General features: G+C 37.3%; 1 protein-coding gene across 1 annotated transcript in view; it reads right to left on the bottom strand.

Moving 5' to 3' along the window:
- Nucleotides 1-18,825, bottom strand: part of TTN (titin) — a 235,893-nt gene that overhangs the window by 94,741 nt on the left and 122,327 nt on the right. The window contains exons 115-132 of the mRNA XM_058028137.1: nucleotides 12,678-12,752; nucleotides 11,696-11,776; nucleotides 10,668-10,772; nucleotides 10,057-10,134; nucleotides 9,213-9,290; nucleotides 5,388-5,438; nucleotides 5,182-5,187; nucleotides 4,303-4,698; nucleotides 3,837-4,112; nucleotides 3,326-3,601; nucleotides 3,034-3,173; nucleotides 2,433-2,559; nucleotides 2,083-2,346; nucleotides 1,712-1,978; nucleotides 1,319-1,582; nucleotides 677-816; nucleotides 424-550; nucleotides 45-311 (exon numbers count right to left, since the gene is read on the bottom strand). Coding sequence (XP_057884120.1) covers nucleotides 45-311; nucleotides 424-550; nucleotides 677-816; nucleotides 1,319-1,582; nucleotides 1,712-1,978; nucleotides 2,083-2,346; nucleotides 2,433-2,559; nucleotides 3,034-3,173; nucleotides 3,326-3,601; nucleotides 3,837-4,112; nucleotides 4,303-4,698; nucleotides 5,182-5,187; nucleotides 5,388-5,438; nucleotides 9,213-9,290; nucleotides 10,057-10,134; nucleotides 10,668-10,772; nucleotides 11,696-11,776; nucleotides 12,678-12,752 — 3,018 coding nt within the window. The remainder of the gene's footprint in view (nucleotides 1-44; nucleotides 312-423; nucleotides 551-676; nucleotides 817-1,318; nucleotides 1,583-1,711; nucleotides 1,979-2,082; nucleotides 2,347-2,432; nucleotides 2,560-3,033; nucleotides 3,174-3,325; nucleotides 3,602-3,836; nucleotides 4,113-4,302; nucleotides 4,699-5,181; nucleotides 5,188-5,387; nucleotides 5,439-9,212; nucleotides 9,291-10,056; nucleotides 10,135-10,667; nucleotides 10,773-11,695; nucleotides 11,777-12,677; nucleotides 12,753-18,825) is intronic.

The raw sequence follows: 18,825 nt of genomic DNA, 5'->3' as shown, positions 1-18,825 counted from the left end.
GTATATGATGCAAAACTTTCCTAGAAAGACAAAGTCTAACAAACCTTCAATAATTAGCTTGGCACTTGTTCTTTTATCCTCAGCTTCAAATGTGTATTTTACTTCATCCTCAAAGGCAACAGATTTAATAATCAGAGCATGCTTTGTTCCGTCTGAAATGATTTCGAATTTTTCATCAGGAGTGATCTCTTCTGTTCCTTTCAACCAGCGGAAAGTCTTGGGCTCTCTGGATACCTCACATTCAAACTTAGCTTCATCCTTCTCAAAGACCTTCACATCACTTAGGGGAGTGATGAAGATAAGAGGCAGTTCTGAAATCAAAGAAGAGCTCTTTCAGATCAGTTCATACAGTGCTTCCCGACACTAGATTTGTTCTGATGCCCTGAAATACACATGGAAATGTTGGCCAAGTGCAGACTGTACCTTTCACTTTCAGATTAGCAGCACTTTTAGCATTGGCAGCTTGGAAAGACACTTCTCCAGTCATATCAAGGTTACAGTTATGAAGGACAAGAATATGCTTCTTCCCATCTTCAATGATTTCACAGTCCTGGTGATAAAGAAACACACAGCCCACCCCGAATATTAATATTCTAAGAAACCACTAAGAAAACACTAATATTAATAATGTTTTTCTACTGAAAATTATGGTCTAAAAATAAAGAAGAATCCTTACAGGTGAAGGTGTTAGAGTTTCTCCTTTTAGCTTCCATACAGGATGGACATCAGGCTCAGAAATTTCAATTTCAAAGCGTGCTGTTTCACCAACAAATACTTCCACTCCATACAGTGGGCGCTCCACTTTAATTAAGCGAGCTAAAAATAACCAGAACAAAAGTTTGCATCTGTTTACTCAGAAATTGTATACCATAGAAATGTAATATTGGAAAGCACCTTAAGTCTCTCCTTTTTCTTTCTTTTGGGCATTCAAATGCTACAACCAGTAAATGTTTATCTAAGCTCTTCCTAAAAAGCAGCAAGGGTAGTCTACAACCTCCTTCTATGTTGAAAAATTTAGTTACTTTTGGTAAGAATTTTTTCCTAATAATTTACCCAGATATCTGTTACAGTGAACTAAACAGTTTTTATTTCCTGATGGTAACTGGACACAGAGGGTAACTCTCCCCAGTAATAATCAGATATGTTGTCTCCTGTAATCACTGTTAATAACTTTTAATCTAGATATTTCTGCCATTCATCATAACAGTGTGCTTTTCACAGGTACATTTTTGGTCTTGCTTTCTGGGGAGCGTCTGTCTGTCTACACTGGTTTACAAAGGTTTTGCTCTTTTCCCCTAGTGCAGACATGATTACTTACACTCCACGCTGATATTGGCGCTTGTCTTGTCGGTTCCACAGTCACACTCATAAACACCTTTGTCACTCTCTGCAGCCTTCTTGATCTTCAGGATACGGCGTAAGCCATCCGTTTTAATGGAAATTCTGTTGGAAGCTATTAGTTCTTCACCATCTTTGTACCATTTTACTGGCACATCTTTGCTAAGTTCACACTCCAGTGTAATATCATCTTTCTCTACAGCACTGTAGTCTTGTAATTTCACAGTGAAATATGGGTCGGCCTCTACAAAAGCCAGTGGATACGATAAATTAGTTATACAAATATAGTAAATGTCAATATTTTGTCACTTTCCACTTATAAAAATGGTTAATATTTATTCTCTTTCAGATTTTAAAATACTTATGCAATTACCTAAGACTTTCAGGTTGGCTTGTGTGTTCATGTCCTTGACTACAGCCTTTATTTCTGAGATATCATCAAGTGTTACTTCTCTCATTTCTAGTTTATGGACTTTGCCTTCTGAAGTAATCAAAACTGTTCTGCTTGTGTGAAGTCTCTTGTCATTTTTGAACCATTTCACAGGCATGTCTTCATGAGAAAGCTCAAACTGAAAGTGGGCTGTTTCCCCCTCTTTCACTGTTTGATCCTGCAGAGGTGATATGAACTTCAGCCTCACACCTGTAATGCAGACACATAAATACAATCAGAAAAAAGGCTAATGTAGTCCTGAAAGACATATTTATCTTTTTTTGTTGTTTTTTTTTTAATGAGAAAATACTTGCCTTCCACAAACAGTCTTGCTGTGCTCTTTTTGCCATCAACTTCAGCAGTGTACTCTCCCTCATCATCAAACTGTGAATCATTGATAACAAGAATGTGCTTCTTTCCATCTGCAATGATGTCAAATTTTTCTCCAACCTTGATTATATCAGTGCCCTTAGACCATATAACATTGGCCTCTCTGGTAAGGACACACTCAAACCTTGCTTGGCGCTTCTCAGGAACAGTGACATCTTTCAGGGGCACAGCGAAGTCCAATTCAATTTCTGGAAGCAAAAGACAACACAGCATTTGTAACAAGCTCCATGTGAACTCTGTCTAAGCTGGTGTCACACCCTGTGGGGCATTGTACCTTTTACTGTCAGGATGGCTGTAGTGACAGCATTCAGGGCCTGGTAAAGGACTTCGCCAGCTTGCTCTAACTTGACTTTGTGTAAGGTTAGGAAGCGTTTTCCTCCTTCGGCTTTGATTTCACACGTCTGGAGAGATGACAGACTTGGTTAAATACAAATACCAACATAATGCAAATGCCTTGCTGCTATGTGCTTTTAATGAAATGATTTTCATAAACATTGTATACACAATAAAGAGTCAGGTAGGAAGAATGAAATTGCTTTTCAAGGAAAGTTAATACTTTGACTGAATAATTAAAGTATGGAGTACATTTCTTCAGCATTCCACAGAATTCTTCAGAATGTCAGAATCATTCCCAAAATGTATGTAGGATATTCCTATTATTGCTTGAATTATGTGATGTAATACCTTAAGAAAATGAAGGCCTTCAAAACTTAGCTTTTATAAAATCTAATTCTTACTTAGAGCATCAGTTTTTTTGAATCATATATTCTGGACTGAATAGCAATGACAAGTCTTAACATAAAGATAAGATTCAAGGAACCTGTTCACAGTATTTAATTTAAATAAATTGTGTTTTAAAATTCAAGGATGCTTACAGGCGAAGGTCTCAGGACTTCTCCTTTCAGCTTCCATTCACCAGGAATATCATCTTCAGATATTTCTGTATCAAAGCTTGCTGTTTCCTTCTCATAAACTGTAACATCCTCTAATGGCTTCAGAAGCTCAACTTCACGTTCTACAAAGCACAAATAAACACATGTATTATTAGATCATGTTTTGATAGAGCTTTATAATAATTCAGGTTACCTTTAATGTTTGTTCATTTAGATGTTTTTCAACACTGGCCTACAACATAATGAAATATAATCCAAATAAAAGCTTCCTTACCACCAAGGGTCAGTTTAGCTGGGTATCTGCGACCTTCAACTTCCACTGCATATTCTCCAATATCAGCAGGACCAGCATTCTTGATTTTCAGGAAAATTTTATTTCCTTCTTTCAAGATTTCTGTCTTGTCAGTGGGTTCAGCAGGGATTTCCTCATCTCCTTTGAACCATTTAATGTTTGGTGTATCCTTGACAATGTCACAGCTGAAAGTAGCTGTTCCTTTCGGTTTAACATGCTGGTCTCTTATGGGTTTTACTAACCAGTCCCTTATAACTTCTGCACAACAAAAAGTTACACAAGAAAACATCTTAGCAGACTTTTATTACAAACAGACATGTCATAAAAAAGAAGAATAAAGAGAACTAAGAGATTTTGTACTACAAGCTTTTAATAGCTGTAAAAATCTTATCTGTCCACTTATACTGTAAGACAATGAGAAAAGGTTTTCATAATTTTGAAGCAGACCAAATATCCTCGAGAGAAAAAAAAACCCATGATTTTTGTTACTTACCTACTACCTTGACACAAGATGAGCATGACAGTTCAGAGTCTTCCACGGTAACAGTGTAAGTGCCAGCATCAGCATCATCCGAATCCGTGACTGTGAGGGAATGTGACAAACCAATAACACCCAGAGCAAATTTCCCAGGCTTGGCTTTGATGATTTTACCATCCTTTCTCCAGACCACATTTCTTTCTTTGTTAAGCTCACAAGTTAAGTACAGTGGCTGGGTTTTAATGACAGTCACTTCTTCTTCAAGGGTTTTCACAAACCGCACGGGGAGTTCTGTGGGAAACAAATTATTTTGGTTTGTCTCCTTTATACATAAAGCATGTGATGCAGAAATACCTTATATAATATGTGTAGTGATTGAGGGAAACAAAAGCATGCATCTACCAACTACTGTAAAATTACAAAGCACCAGTTCTAGTTTGAGAAGTGGCTAGCCTATTGATAAATTCAAAATAGGGAATACCTTCAACAATAAGTTTGGCTGTAGAGGTCTTCTCTTTGTTCCCCAGTTTTAATACACAAGTATATTCACCAGCATCAGACAGCTGGACATCAATAATATGCAGCTTCCTATCTTTGCCATCAGCAATAAACTTGTGTTTTGGGCTCTCTCGGATATTGCTTCCATCTTTCATCCAGCTGGTAATTGCAGTGGATGGTGAAATTAGGACTTCAAAGATTGCAGAAGACCCAACAGACTCAGCTTCCTTTAGCACTATATCTTTCATCTCCTTGACAAACTTCAGTGGTACAGCCTTGAGTTGGTAAGTAAATGGAGGCTCTTCAGGAGGTTTTTCACCACCGCTGCCTGGCCTGAGTTTCCTTCTTTCTGCATCTGCTGGTGAAGGTGTCTTCTTGGCTGTAATTCAGATTCAGAAATTAATAAACTAACCTTGATTAATTGCTTTTGATTGTAGGCTGTGCTGATTTTGTTGGGGGAGATTTAACAGTCTTCTAAGTAGTTAGTAGGGGGCTATGTTTTGGATTTGTGTTGAGAGCAGTCTTAATAACACAGAGATATTTTGGTGATTGCTGAGAGGCTCTTGCAGAGCTAAGGCCTTTTCTGCTTCTCATACAGCCCCACCACTGAGCAGGCTGGGAGTTCACAAGAAATTGGGAAGTGATACAGCCAAGAAAGCTGATCCCAACTGACCAAAGTGATATCCTACACCACATGGTGTTATGTTCAGTATATAAAGCAGGGAAAGAAGAAGGTGGGGGGAGGAGGGGGGTGTTCAGATTTATGACATTTGCCCTTCATGGGATGGAAGGACATCCTGCTGTCCTGCATACGGGTGAATATCCCATATTATATCCCATGAATATCCCATATCCCATGAACACATCCCTGCTTATGAGAAGCAGAGAGTGAATTCCTTAGCTTGCTTTGCTTGTGTGCTCTATTTTTGCTTAACTCGTCAGTTTTCTCACTTTTACCCTTCTTATTCTTTCCTCCTTCCCACCATAAGGGAGTGAGTGAGTTGCTGTTTGGGGCCTGATTGCCAGCTGGAGTTAGACCATGACAAGGTAATGCTTGTAATATCCTACCTTTGACTGGACTGATACCCTTCGGAGATTCTTCTTTTGGTGGCTTGGCCTCTGAAGAAGAACAGCAAGATTATTAGAAATGCAGTTAAATAAACATACTTACTAAAACTAAGACAAGTATTTATTTTATAGATCAGATTTTTTCTTTCTTTAGTTACCTACATGTAAAAGGGGAGGAAAGGATATAAACATATCTCTATTTTTATAGAGTGTATACTGTCTATATCTCAATGGTAAGTTCAATATCCTGAAGTATGGGAATGACCTATTCAGCAGTAGAGCCTAACAGGCAACTTAAAAGCTCCTATTTCCTTATTGTGGCATCCTGCCCATAATTTGTAAAATTCTGTAATTCCTTGACAAAATAGTTTAAGTGCCTATTAAAATTATATAAGGTTGTCTTTTTTTTTAAAAAACCCACACACTTTTACTAATGAACACCACAAAAATATAAGCTGTGTAAATTAAATATGTTTCAGGACAATGCATAACTTTTACAAGTGAGGGATGTCCTCTAAGTAACCTAATTTGCAATGGATCATCACAGACTTCTGAAAATATTAACTGTGCTATGAGGCCTCTGATTACCTTTTTGTGAAGGGAAATATGAAAGATACTTTTAATGGGAGAATGATATGAATGAAATGCAGGACAGATTTTGTTGCAGTGGATGGAAAAATGAATACTAGGAAAAAAGAGTGAGTTTTCTTGGGAAGACAATGGCACACAGAACGATTCATGAAGTCTCAGAAAAGAGTAAGACTAAGACAATGAACAGTGATCACACAGCTGTGTGTACAGACTGGTAAGACAGACATGTGAAGAGTGGTTGAATGCCAGTAAAGCCAGCTGACAGACTTGATGGAATTGCAAATGGTGTTACTGAAACACAATGGCAGGTGGCACTCTCCTGAAGCAAATGGTACAAGCACTTCGTGGAAGAATTTGGCATCAGTCTTCCTCACCTCGCTTTGCATGAGACTTTGCTGGAACATCCAGAGCCTCATGTGATTCTCCAGGTGCATCCAAATTCTTATTTTCACTCTCAAGTCTTGTGGCCTGCTCAGTCAGGTGAGCAGGTTCTGACTTCTGGTATTCTTTCTCTCCTTCTGCTTTCTTTGAAGTTATTGCCTTACCTATGCTTGAGGAATGAGTATCTTCTCCATTTGCAAGGATCCCTTTGCTTGATGATACTTTGTCTGTGAGCTTTCCCTTCTCTTTTTTCATGGTACCAGATGTACTTTTTCCAATGCCATGTTCAGGTGATGCTTTTTCACCTGATATACCTTCTGTAGATTGCTTTTCTTCTATTTTACCTTTTCTGCTTTTGTTAGCCAGAGTTTCTTTATGTTCATCCGGAATGGTATGAACTTCTTGAATTTGTTTTTCATCTTGATTTTGCGGTGGCTGAATAGCAACTTTCTTTACTGACTCAGATATGATTCCCTTTTGATGTTCTCCTGTGGAAACTTCACTTTCCATTCCTCCTGTAATCACTGTATCAAATTCTTTTTCCACAGGCAGACTTTCAGGGGCGTTTGACAGTCTAATTTCGCCTTTTTTTAGGTGGGTGCTGAAGATAGTTTTTTCTTCCTTCTCTGGTAAAATCTTCTTGCCTGTCTTTTTATCACTTAGGAGTGCTTTCTCAGTCAACAATTGTCCTAAACCTTCCTCATAATGAGGTTCTTTCTCTGTAGAGCATTTTTCTCTTACTTTAATTTCTATTACTTCTGACTTAAGAACAGATGGTTTAAAGACGGTGTGAGGTTTTTCTCCAGGAACCTCCTCATCTTCAGTGGGGTGTTCTAGGTCAACATCTTTTCTCAATCCTGGCTGAGCCTCCTCAGACAGGTCTAAGGAATGTACTTCTGCTGATGTAAAATCCAGATTCTTACCTTTCTCATCACCTTGAATATCTTCCATTTTCTTTGCTTCTTTGTTAAGACTCTTATCTATAGCAATTTCAGGCACTGTGCTACCAGATTGCTTCAGCCTCTGAATTTTACTTGGTATGCCATGTCCCTTCATGGATTCACTAAGAGGAATTTCATCTTTCTCCAGAGTAAAACCTCCTCTCTCATTTTCATTTCTAAGCTGAGAAGTTTCAGCTATGTCTGCCTCTATGATATCCTGTACAAAAGAAGTTTTATCCTTAATATGAAATTTTTCAGGTTGCAAACCTTTTTTTGTTTTTTTCTCTTTTCCTAGAAGTCCTTTCTGGTCCCTAGGCTGATCCGGCTTTCTGGGTTTAGGTACACAAGTTGATTCAATTTCTTCTTTTTCATGGCTGGGAATCTCTCCTTCATGAAGAACACTAAGCTTTTCAGAGACCTTCTCTATGTTATCCTCCTTATGAACAAGCAATTTAATTTCATCTTCCTTTTCCTCTCCAGAATCTCTTTCCACTTGTTCAGATGTTATAGAAATCAATTTCACTTCCTCATCAGGCAGTGGCAGTTCCCCCTTTGAGTAAGTAATGTGATGATCCATTTCAACTTTTAATTTCTCACCTGTAAGAGCAGTCTTTCCTGAAACTACAGGTGTCATTCCTGGTTCCTCTTCCTCAGAAGCCAGGACAAAATATTTAAGAGATACTTTCTCCTGCTCCTCTGTCTCTGAATTCAGTATTCCACCAGCTGTTTCCAGTGAGATTTTATACTCAAGTGGCTCTATGGCCGGAACTGTCTCCTTAGGGCTTACTTTCCCTTTTACATGCAAGCTTTTTTCAGCTGAAATCTTCTTCAACACAATTGACTCAGGCTTTTCTTCTTCCATTGGGGGCATTTTATCTCTATGTTTTAGTACAGATGGTGCATCAGGCTTTTCTGCAGCTACAAAGGTTTCATAGGTAATTTAGAGAGTAAAAATCCATAAGAATAAGAATCAGGAACAATACATATAAGACAAATTTTACAAATATACCTGAAATAAAATGAACATAGAACACTTCTTCTCTACACAACAGAAACTTAAAACACAACCACAAAACAAAGGTAAGAACAGCACACATGAACAGGAAACCTAAGTAAACCACTCTCAGCAGTGTCTCGTTAGACCCTGTTAAAATCCAGTGCAGGTTAAAAGTAGCAGAAAATGAAAGCGATCTGGTCACTGACACAAAACAGGTTAATTGTGCCACTGCAGACTGCATCACCAGATCAACGGCTCAGAGACATTAATGATTTGGCTTCTCAAATGCCCAAGATCTGCTGCAACATGAGGCCCTTTGAATGGTGGGCAAGCAGAATGGACATCAGCTCTGCTGGTGGAGCACAGTGTTTCAGTTCTCTGAGTGTTTCAGAGGAACCATCCTAGCTCTTTTTGTTTTTTTCACAGCAAGCTTTGTTCCAGGGTCCTAAGCATAGCAGACAGAAGTAGCAGTACTCTAATTCTTCAACATCACTGTCGGTTTTTCTCGGGGCTTCAATGACAAATCAAAAGTGGGAAACCAAACAACACAACAATTATTTAGAAACATGTAACTTCTCTTTGTCTACACAGAAAATACAAGATGCAATTCACATAACACATATCAGGACATGAGGAACATCAAGAAAACAACAAAATATGCAAATTTCATAGTAGGACAACAAATAAAGACACATATATTACTATCCAGACAAAAGAGCACAGATTGGTCTCCATAGTATATCAGTTTTTGTTTTAAATTAGGTGACAGTGCCTAGAATAACAAATATTTGAATGGGACCTCAAATCTTCCTGTAATGAATGAGTTATTGTACAGCTCTTCCCTCTTTTTATACTGAAAGTATTTATGTATGTCAGAGAAAAACCTTTTAAATAGCATAGAATACATATAAATACCTGCTTTCTTTCCAACAACTGGAGCTGTCACTGGAGCAGTAACAGTGGGTTCTTCAGCTGGTTTTGGAGATTTTATAGCTGCATGGGAGAAAAAAGTTTTAATATGTTACTTTAAGTATGATATTCTTCAAAATGTTTTGTAGATGGTAGGAAAGTTCTATTCTTCTTAATTCTAAAGGCCTTTGTGTGGACACTTTTAGTATTCTGCTGCACAAGGTGCTGAGTTATGTTGTCAAAGATGTGCTTTTGCCAAGAAAGGTTGGACCCGATTACGCGTGAAGTCACCTTCCAACCTGGTATTCTATGATTCTATGAACATCCTTTTAGCAAGATATCCCTGAACGGAAATTACTAGACACACAAGAGAGGCTTCACCAGTATTCACAACTAAAGAATTCTTACCTACTACAGGTTTAGGTTCAGGCCCAGGAACTGGGACAGATGCTTGCTTAGTTTCTGCCATTTCAAACACAGAAATTACAAGTAGGTTAGTTTACATTTTTTTGCAAACACATTGAGCATTAGAAGTTAGGATAAACAACACACAGAGAGCTAAATGAAGACAGAATTCATTGGTTTCTGTTTTATTTTGCCAAAAAGCAAGAAATTACCTTGAGATTAACTCTTGTAAAGCAAGATTGTACACAATGAAAAAAGATTACTTTTTCAAGCATTGAAGAATAAAGACAACAAGAAATTCAGAAGACTGCAAAATGGTTAATGAGGACACAGTAGTCATGACAGACTGGAGGACAGTAATGCATTATATTAATGTAGCATGATATTCAGCACTGAATATTGTTTAGTTGCTGCAGTAAGGAAAAAGAGCACCACACATCTGTACCTTTTGTTGGTTCAAGCACAGGTTTCTCCTCTTTTTTTATGGCAGGTATCTCAGTTTTCTTTGTAGGAACTTCTGGGACTTTAAAATAATAGTTTTATTTTGTAAGATATATTAAAACACCTTAAATCCCTAAATAGAATACCCTCAAGTGTATATAAAAGCTTTCATTGTTTTTACATGTAAACAGTTTCAGATGTTCATAAGGTGTAGGAACATACATTTCTTAGAGTAAGATTTGAGTAAATTAGAAAGTATAAATGGGTAAAAGGACACATATTTGTAAAAGGTTAACTAAAAAAATGCTTGGATTAACTGTTTTGCTGTAGTTATGTTTTTCTCAGTATTATATAAAATATTTTAAAAGCTCTTTTCTATACACAATGAACATTGAGAAACAATCCCAAAATACAGAATTCAGACCCAAATGTGAATGTCAAACTTGGTTGTGCATCCAGGCAAGACTTAAACTGCACAATTAGGCCAATGCAAGCTATCTTTTAAGACACCATTTTCATTCTTGAACTTAAGAAAACACTACTTAATAGTAGGATTAAAAAAAAAATATATATGTATTTTTCAATATATATATATATTTGATAGTAATCTAGTACCTTCAGGTTTCTTAATTTTTTCTATTGGTGTAGGTACTGGTTTAACTTCTGGTTTAGGCTCTTTTTCTGGTTTAGGTTCTTCCTCTTCAGGTTTCTTTTTAAGAACTTCAAAAGAAAAGAAATCTCAGTTTTTAAAGCACAGGCAAACAAAAGAATAAGACATTGAACAAGACAAAGATTAAAACATCAATCATAAAGAAACCAGAAAATAATATATATAGCTCAATAGAAACGGAAGATTTGTGTTACTATTCAAGATACTATTCTGAAAGTATTTTAAAATTCAAGTCATCTAAGGAAAAAAGACATTTGTATTAAGAGCAGTCCATTTGAGAGAAAAGATTTTAACTTTTTTAAATGTAATTTTAATGTAAATCCTCAAGTATTGTATTTGGAGAGCTCAAATTTATATAATGTCTGTTTTCCATTTTATTGATTTCACTTGATTTTGTCCTCTCAGTTCACCATCTTGGGTATGTAATGACACTCTCATCTGAAAAGTGGAGTATTATATTTTTTTTTACGTTGTCTGAAATTTAAAGGTACAAGGTACACAAACATGAATCATCCCTCTGTGGTATTTCAAAGAGAATTGGAGTTAATGCTTCATCTTTCTAAGCAACAGTTGAGCACAAAATGATTCAGAATGCTGCAGACTTTGCAGGAAATGGGATGGTGTCCAATAGTACCATGGGGTTCTGTGATCTGTGTGGTACTTCTAAGAAAACCACAAAAGAGAATACATAGACTACACATGTAACATTAATAACATTTACACTGGGGGCAGTGAAAGATTCTCAAGTCTACTATAAAGAGATAAGAAAAACAGAATAGAGAGCGATAGGGAACTAGATTTTCATTGTTCTGCTCTGTTTTCATTACAGATCCTTGGCATCTGAGAGACTTTCAGGCTACCCCCTTCCTCCCTGCAACTACAACTGCTTTTCCCAAGAAACAGACATCAGATAGATTTATGCTGATCAATGTTAAAATGCTGGGTTTTTAAAAACAGACCCAAGTTACTATACCTCTTTTCAAAACAACTTCTTCTTTTGGTGGGGGAGTAGGCTCAGGAATGACTTTCCGAGGTTTCTTTACAAGTCCAGGCACTTAAAAGAATATTATTCCAGATTTTATTATAAGTTCATAACAGCAGTAAGAGTTAACCAACAGCTAGCATGTCCAAACACACAAATCAAATACTAGTCCACTACTGAATATTAAAATCAAAGGGTAAACTGTTGCTATTGAAGCCAATAGTTTTAATATATTTTCTATATAATTTGCATACATAATCTAAGCTTATGGATAAAGTTTTCATACAAATCAATGGAAGAGAAGTATGGTTTGAGAAAACTGTAAAGGTTGTGTATTCAAGAATCATCATCATAACATTTTATTTCCTCGTCCTATTTCACTACAGGCTTATGTTACATACTTATTCTTAAGAGCTGTCTGTCTGTGATATTCATAAGGATCCACTTGAATCTCTAAACATGGGACAGCATTAAGAAGGAATGTCCACTGCTTATCTTATCTTAAACTCCAGTACATATGAATAATATAAAGGCATACCTGTGAAGTGGCTTGCTCAATACATTATTCATTCCCTTCTCTAGAAAGTGTCCTCTCACAAAAATAAGTTACATTTCAGAAAAATAATAAACTAAGTATGTTGAAACAATGGTGTATACATTTAAAGAGTATTTTATTTTTTATTTGTATCTAAGCAGAAAACCAAAGCGAGCACCTAAACAAGTGATAAAACTCATAAAAACTCACTTTTCTGTGTTTCTGTCTCTTACATCTTACGGATTGCGTGATGTATGATTAAAGTGGACATAAATATAACACAAACACATATGCCCAAGATGGGTATACATGTTGAGCATTCTAACATAGGCAGTGTTTTGATATATTTGAGCAAATTAAACAAGAAGATACTAAGAACTACAACTTTGGGGTCATGAGGGGATTATTTTAAACTAGATTCTTAGATTAGCTAGGTACCTTTAGCAGGTGGAGGTTCCAATTTCGGAGGTTCACCAGGTTTTGCAGCCACAACTTTCTTCCTTGCCTCAGGAGCTTTAAAGAAAATTATTTGAATTTTACAACACATATTCGACTCCAAAAATATAGGAGTGTTCTAAAAAATCCGAACACCTCATTAATAGTATTGATGTAAAAGAAGGAGAAAAGCTGCAAAGCTAAGATCCTTGCTGATTAACTGTTTAGAAAAAGTCAGATGGTCTGTAGGAAGCACAATTGATCTGAAACCCGTGATCATGTAACACCAGCAAATTATTGCTGAGGATTCTTTTCATTTGTAAGAATATGTTAAAGAGAGAAGAACAACTATGTTAAGGATAGAAGAATGTGTTAACTTGATTAAAAAGGTTTTAATAATTTTTTTACCTGTAATAATTGAAAAGAACCCATGTAAACGCTGATAAAAAATCATGATGGACTGAGCATTAGTGAGGCGCATCATTAAAATATAGTACATTAGAAAAGAAATAAAAAAGACACAAAATTATAGTCTAAAAGCATGCTTTTCAAGGTTCATCAGTATAATTTTAAAAGACTGAGTTTCCACCATTGTTTACAGCTTCAGATGATTATACCTTTAAGTAGATCTTTTGCCAGTTTAATATCTTCTGTTGGAGCAGGTGGCGGTGGTGGCTTTCGCTTTTCAGGGATCTTCTTTTCAGGTTGCGGCACTTTAAATAACATTAGGTAAATTTAGAATATATTTCCTATGATGGTGGTTATGAGAAGAGTAGTACAAACGTAAAGACCACCATTTTCCATTTCCAGTGAAGCCAGTGAAAAAATGTCATTGAATTAAATGGGAGCATGAAAGAGCCTTAGGTTACTGCTTTGAGGCATGCACTCAATACAAATATCCAAGCTGACTTTAAAAACCATGTTAATAACATGGGAATAAAAGTAGAAAATCAAATAATGGGAAGACTCTTGTGGACAAGAAACAAAATGAAAGCATTTAAAATAATCTTCAGGTTGTACTTAGAGTTAAATGGTCAGAAATAATTTCCAGAACACAACAATGGAAGAATCACAGAAAGACCTACAACGTAGAGGTGGCCTACAAGACACAGACACATGTGTGAAAAATGAGAGAGCAAAAAAAATCTGCACATGATGATGATGATTATGATGATGATGATGAAAGAAAGGTGTGTGGCAGCTTCTAGGGAAGTACTTTGTATACCTTCAACTGGTACGGCTTCTTCAACTTCTACAACTGGAATTTCTTCTGCTTCTTCAGGCTCAATCTCCTTTATGATTTCATATTCTTTAAAGAATATTGACAACTGGTGTAAGTTTTCAATTATAAGATTGTTTCACATGAACAGTTACACAGATATAACTAAAATCTACTTCAACAGACAGACAAATACATGTTAGGATAAGTAATCATTCTATCTTTGCAGTTAATGCAAGATTTTGAAAACTACTTTCTTTCTAATCACATGTGAAGCGTGTATGAAGGAAAGATTTTTTTAAGTATAAAATATAAGCTAAATATTAAATTTGTGGATGAGTTATCTAACAGGAAAGAATAAAAATGTCAATGCTCTCAATTAATTCAAGATTATAACAGCAACATAAATAATAACTTTTGAGAGACTCCAATTTAGTGGAAACTTAATATTATCTTAAAAAGAGACATATCCTGTGCAGGAGCATATATTTTACTTCCAAATATGAAGATACACTGATCAGATGCAAGAAATATTGACTAGTATAATCTAAAATATGACATGGACAACTTACAAACATTACAACGGGAGAAAAAGGAAAATGGCTACGTTAAAGCTTATACTCAGAAGAAGTATAAGGATTGTTCTTAGATAAAATCTAGGGTGGCACAAACCTTCACTTGGGAGTGATTCAGGTATTTTAGGAACAGGAACATGTACTTTCTCCTCTGAGACAGGTTTCTTGGGTACCTCAGCCACTTAAAAAAATATTAGGTTTCTTTTATTTTTGTGTACATTAAATGTACATATGAAACATAAAAAGACAACGACATCTAGCACACACAAAATCACAGTAACAGTAGCCATAAACATGAAAGACTGCGCTCCAGTCTTTCTCAAGGCAGGCTACATTCAACTGACAAATTTTACAGACTCATTTATGAATAAAGAAAGGAGAGAGTATAGAAAACATTTATTCTCAGGAGATGCCTCCTGGCAATATGTACCTTTGGTTGGAGGAAGCTCTGGTTTTTCTAATTGTGGCTTTTTAGGTGTTGTAAGAGGCACTTTCTCTTCTGGGACAGTTCTCTGTTGCACTTCAGTTTCTTTAAAGATATTAGTAAATTTTCATTTTTTTTAATATTAAGACACATATATATAAATAACAGTGAAAAGTGCAATGACTAAAAAGAGGAGAACGTACAGAACATGAAGAATAATAAATTTAAGCAGCAGATTATTCATCTGGCAATATATATATCAGTGAAACAGGAAGAAAGGTATTCAGAGAAGAGAGATAAGATGTTCAGACACTGATGTATGTACCTTTAACTGAAGGAACTTTATGTTTTTTAAGGACAGGCACAGGTTCTGGTACTTTTGGCACAGCAACAGGCTCTGGTTTCTTGGGCACAGCCACAGGTTTCTTGGGCACAGCCACAGGTTTCTTGGGCACAGCCACAGGTTTCTCTGGTACAGCCACAGGTTTCTTGGGCACAGCCACAGGTTTCTTTGGCACAGCCACAGGCTTTGGAGGAATAACCACTGGCACCTCCTCTTCTGCCTCTTCCTCCTCAATCACCTCAGGCACTTTAAAGATATTAGATCTGTTTAGTTGACTGAGCTTAATGTTATGCAGACAGACAAAATGACAGAATGCTGCTCTCAGCCCTCCCACAGAGTGCAGGGGGGCAAAGAACACTGAGCCCTGCAGCGCTGTGCGGGCCATGGCAGGCTCTTGCAGGACACCACCCTATACCTTCAGCTGGAGAGACTTCTGGCTCTCCAGGCTCAGCAACTGCTGCCACCTCTTCTGCTGCTTCCACCGCCTCCTCCTCTTCCAGGACCTCAGCTTCAGGCATCTCAGGCACTTCAAAGATATTAGTACATTTCATTTTACATAGCTGAGAAGACATGGCAAGAAGGAACAACAGCCGGGGCGACAGACACAGAACATCACAGCAGCCAGCTCAGACCCTCGCACACCACGCAGCAGCACCCCTGTCCCAGCACACACAGCCTTGACAGGCCCAGTCAGGCAACAGAGACAGGCCAGGAGAGGGTACGACAAGGCTTAGCAGAAGAGGATTCAGAATATTCTGTGTGAGGTTATCCATGAGGACAGGTACCTCTGGGTGCTGGAAGCTCTGGTGCTTTGGCAGAGGGCACAGGTAGTTTTTCCTCACGAGCAGCCTTCCGGGGCATCTCGGGTGCTTCAAAGATATTAGTAGCAGTCAGTTTTGTACACACAACGGGAGGATGCACAGTGACATTAGACTGGAGATGCACTCATCAGAACCAAAGGGAACGGAACCAAAGTGCTCTCACAGCATCAACCTCTCTCTCTCACTGGCTCACATAGACAAACCCCCACAGGGCACAGGCACAGAGTAGTGATGCCAGGTTGGTTCTGAGAGAAAACTGCTGGCTATGCATAGGCATGAGGGTTATGTGTGAATTAGAGTACTTAGCACGATTTGTCTGTTACCTTTCCTCATGAACCTGCTGGTGCTTTACATTCAGCACTTTGGGCACTGACAGGATGAGGAATACTGCTTTTTCTCATTTTTCCCTATTTTTGTCCTTCTGTATATCCATTCTTTGCTTATGCTTTTCTCTTTTTTTTTTTTTTTGACTGATTTCCTTATCCCAAGTACCCGTCTTGCTTCAATTTTCATTTCACTGTAGCAACTTCAACAGCCTGTACAGTGCAATGAATTTTATAATTCATTTTTGACACTTTCTGTATGGTCACTTCTTATTGCACTTGAGCATTGCTGAGTAAAATCTGGGTTTTTGCTTCAAAAGATTTATGTCTATTTTATGCACTACCTGAGTCTGCCAGAAGAGTCACACAGACTTGCCTATTTAAGATAACAATTTAGGCAGCCATATGAAAAACTTATGATTAATTGCTAAAATTAATCTTATGATTAACTCATGATTAATTGTTAAAAGTTTTAATATCTACTGATTCAGAATAAGACACCCATATATAGTAAAATCAAAATACATTTTGAGTTGTTTATACAAAATGCTAAATATTCAAATTCCTAACTGATACACAGCTCAGAATGTGGAAATTTCAGGGAATCACCAACGAACAGAACAACAGGAGACATCAGCAATAACATGTAAGACAATAAGGACAGTCTCATTTGGACTGATGCACAAAGCCACAGGTACCTCGAACTGCTGCTGGTTCTGGCTGTTTGGGCACAGTTACAGGTGTAGGCTCTTCCAGAGCACCTTTCTTGGGCACCTTGGGAACTTCAAAGATATTAGTGTATTTTAGTTTTGTGGGCACTGCAGATGGCTATGTAACAATAAAGCAACCAGTAGTAAATGCACAGAGTCCTTTTTGAGAAAGTGCTGTGGTCACATTCAGCCATCAGCTCTGCTTTGCTTCCAACCCGTGGAACGACCAGGGTGTCCAAGACATGCCACAGGATATGGGAGCTCTGTGTGTGGTCTTTGTTTCTTGGTCGGGGTGGAAATGTAGAAAATATGTCTGGCTTCTTAGTAACAGATGATCAGAGATTTATTTGTGGAATCGTAATGAATTTGTGTATCAGCCAATATAATTCACGACTACTTTGTCATTGTAACATTTTTTTTAGCAAATAGCATTTCATTTATCATCACCATCTTTTTTTTTCCTATCAACTATTTCCATTCTTCACACCTCCTCTTAACTTTCTATGTTCCACAGTTCCCTTCATTTTAATTCTATTGCAGAAATGGATACACTTCTTTTACTTCTCTCTTTTTTTTTATTGGTTCTATTAATGTGTTGATAAGACAATCACTAGATATATCCAGTCCTTTGCTAGCAAAAATTCCTCATGTAAGTTGGCATTATCTTACTTTTAAAGAGGTAGAGAACTTAATCTCCTGCTGTCATCTATTAGAAGCTTCAGGAATGCAATTTTTGTTTTTTAAACTTAAAGACTTATTTTCAGGCTCTTCTTCAGAAAAACAAGCTATTCTGTTTAAACTAAACAGGTAGTGAATGTTAATTCTTAAACTTTACTAAATGTTCAGTAAGCTAGAGATATTTTTTCAAGGAATTAAATCTAGTTTTTCTGCCATGTTTTTGACACTACACATTGCACTTCATATTTCTTAGGCACCTATCTCTGATCACCATCAAAAAATTAGTTAAACTAAAGTCCAGAAAAACATGTTTTTTTTTCTAATGATGGTACTTTTAGTGACGTGTACCTTTGACTGGTGGTGGTTCTGGTTGTTTGGGTACTGCAACAGGCATCTTTTCTTGTGGGACAGCTTTCTTGGGCACCTTGAGCACTTTAAAGATATTAATTAATTAATTTCACAGTTAAATTAGTAGGAAGATCATAAGACTCAATCAAAGAGTTTAGATATTTCTAAGCCCAGTAAAGTTCCTCTGGCAACTGGTTGGTTAGTCATGCACAAAGATTGGTCCAGGAGAGGTTAAGAGTCAAGGACAAACAACAAATCTTTCACAAAAGAAGGGATAACAACTGAAAATATTAATCAATACAGTAAAATACAAAGCATCGCTCTGCAGAAGATATACCTTTAGCTTGAGGAGGTTCTGGTTTCTTTGGCACAGGCACAGGTTTCTTGGGCACAGCCACAGGTTTTGGGGGAATGACCACTGGCACCTCCTCTTCTGCCTCTTCCACCTCAATCACCTCAGGCACTTTAAAGAAATTAGATCCATTTACTTGACTGAGCTTAAGGTCAGCAAACAGGCAGATGGCAAAGCAGAAAAGGAGGAAAGTGAACACTTGACTGACTACCAGGGTGTCCTCTTCAGCCACTCACTCCAGCTTAAGGTGGACAAGCCACAAAGAGGCCAAGTATGAGCTTACTGAGAAGGGGGTTTCTGGAAAACCCCACCCTCTCTTGTGGGGAGTGTGCAGACAAACAGAGATACAAAATGACAG

Source organism: Melospiza georgiana, chromosome 7 (genome assembly GCF_028018845.1).
Source record: "Melospiza georgiana isolate bMelGeo1 chromosome 7, bMelGeo1.pri, whole genome shotgun sequence".
Classification (NCBI taxonomy): Eukaryota; Metazoa; Chordata; class Aves; order Passeriformes; family Passerellidae; genus Melospiza; species Melospiza georgiana.
This window is presented reverse-complemented; position numbering and strand designations above follow the sequence as displayed.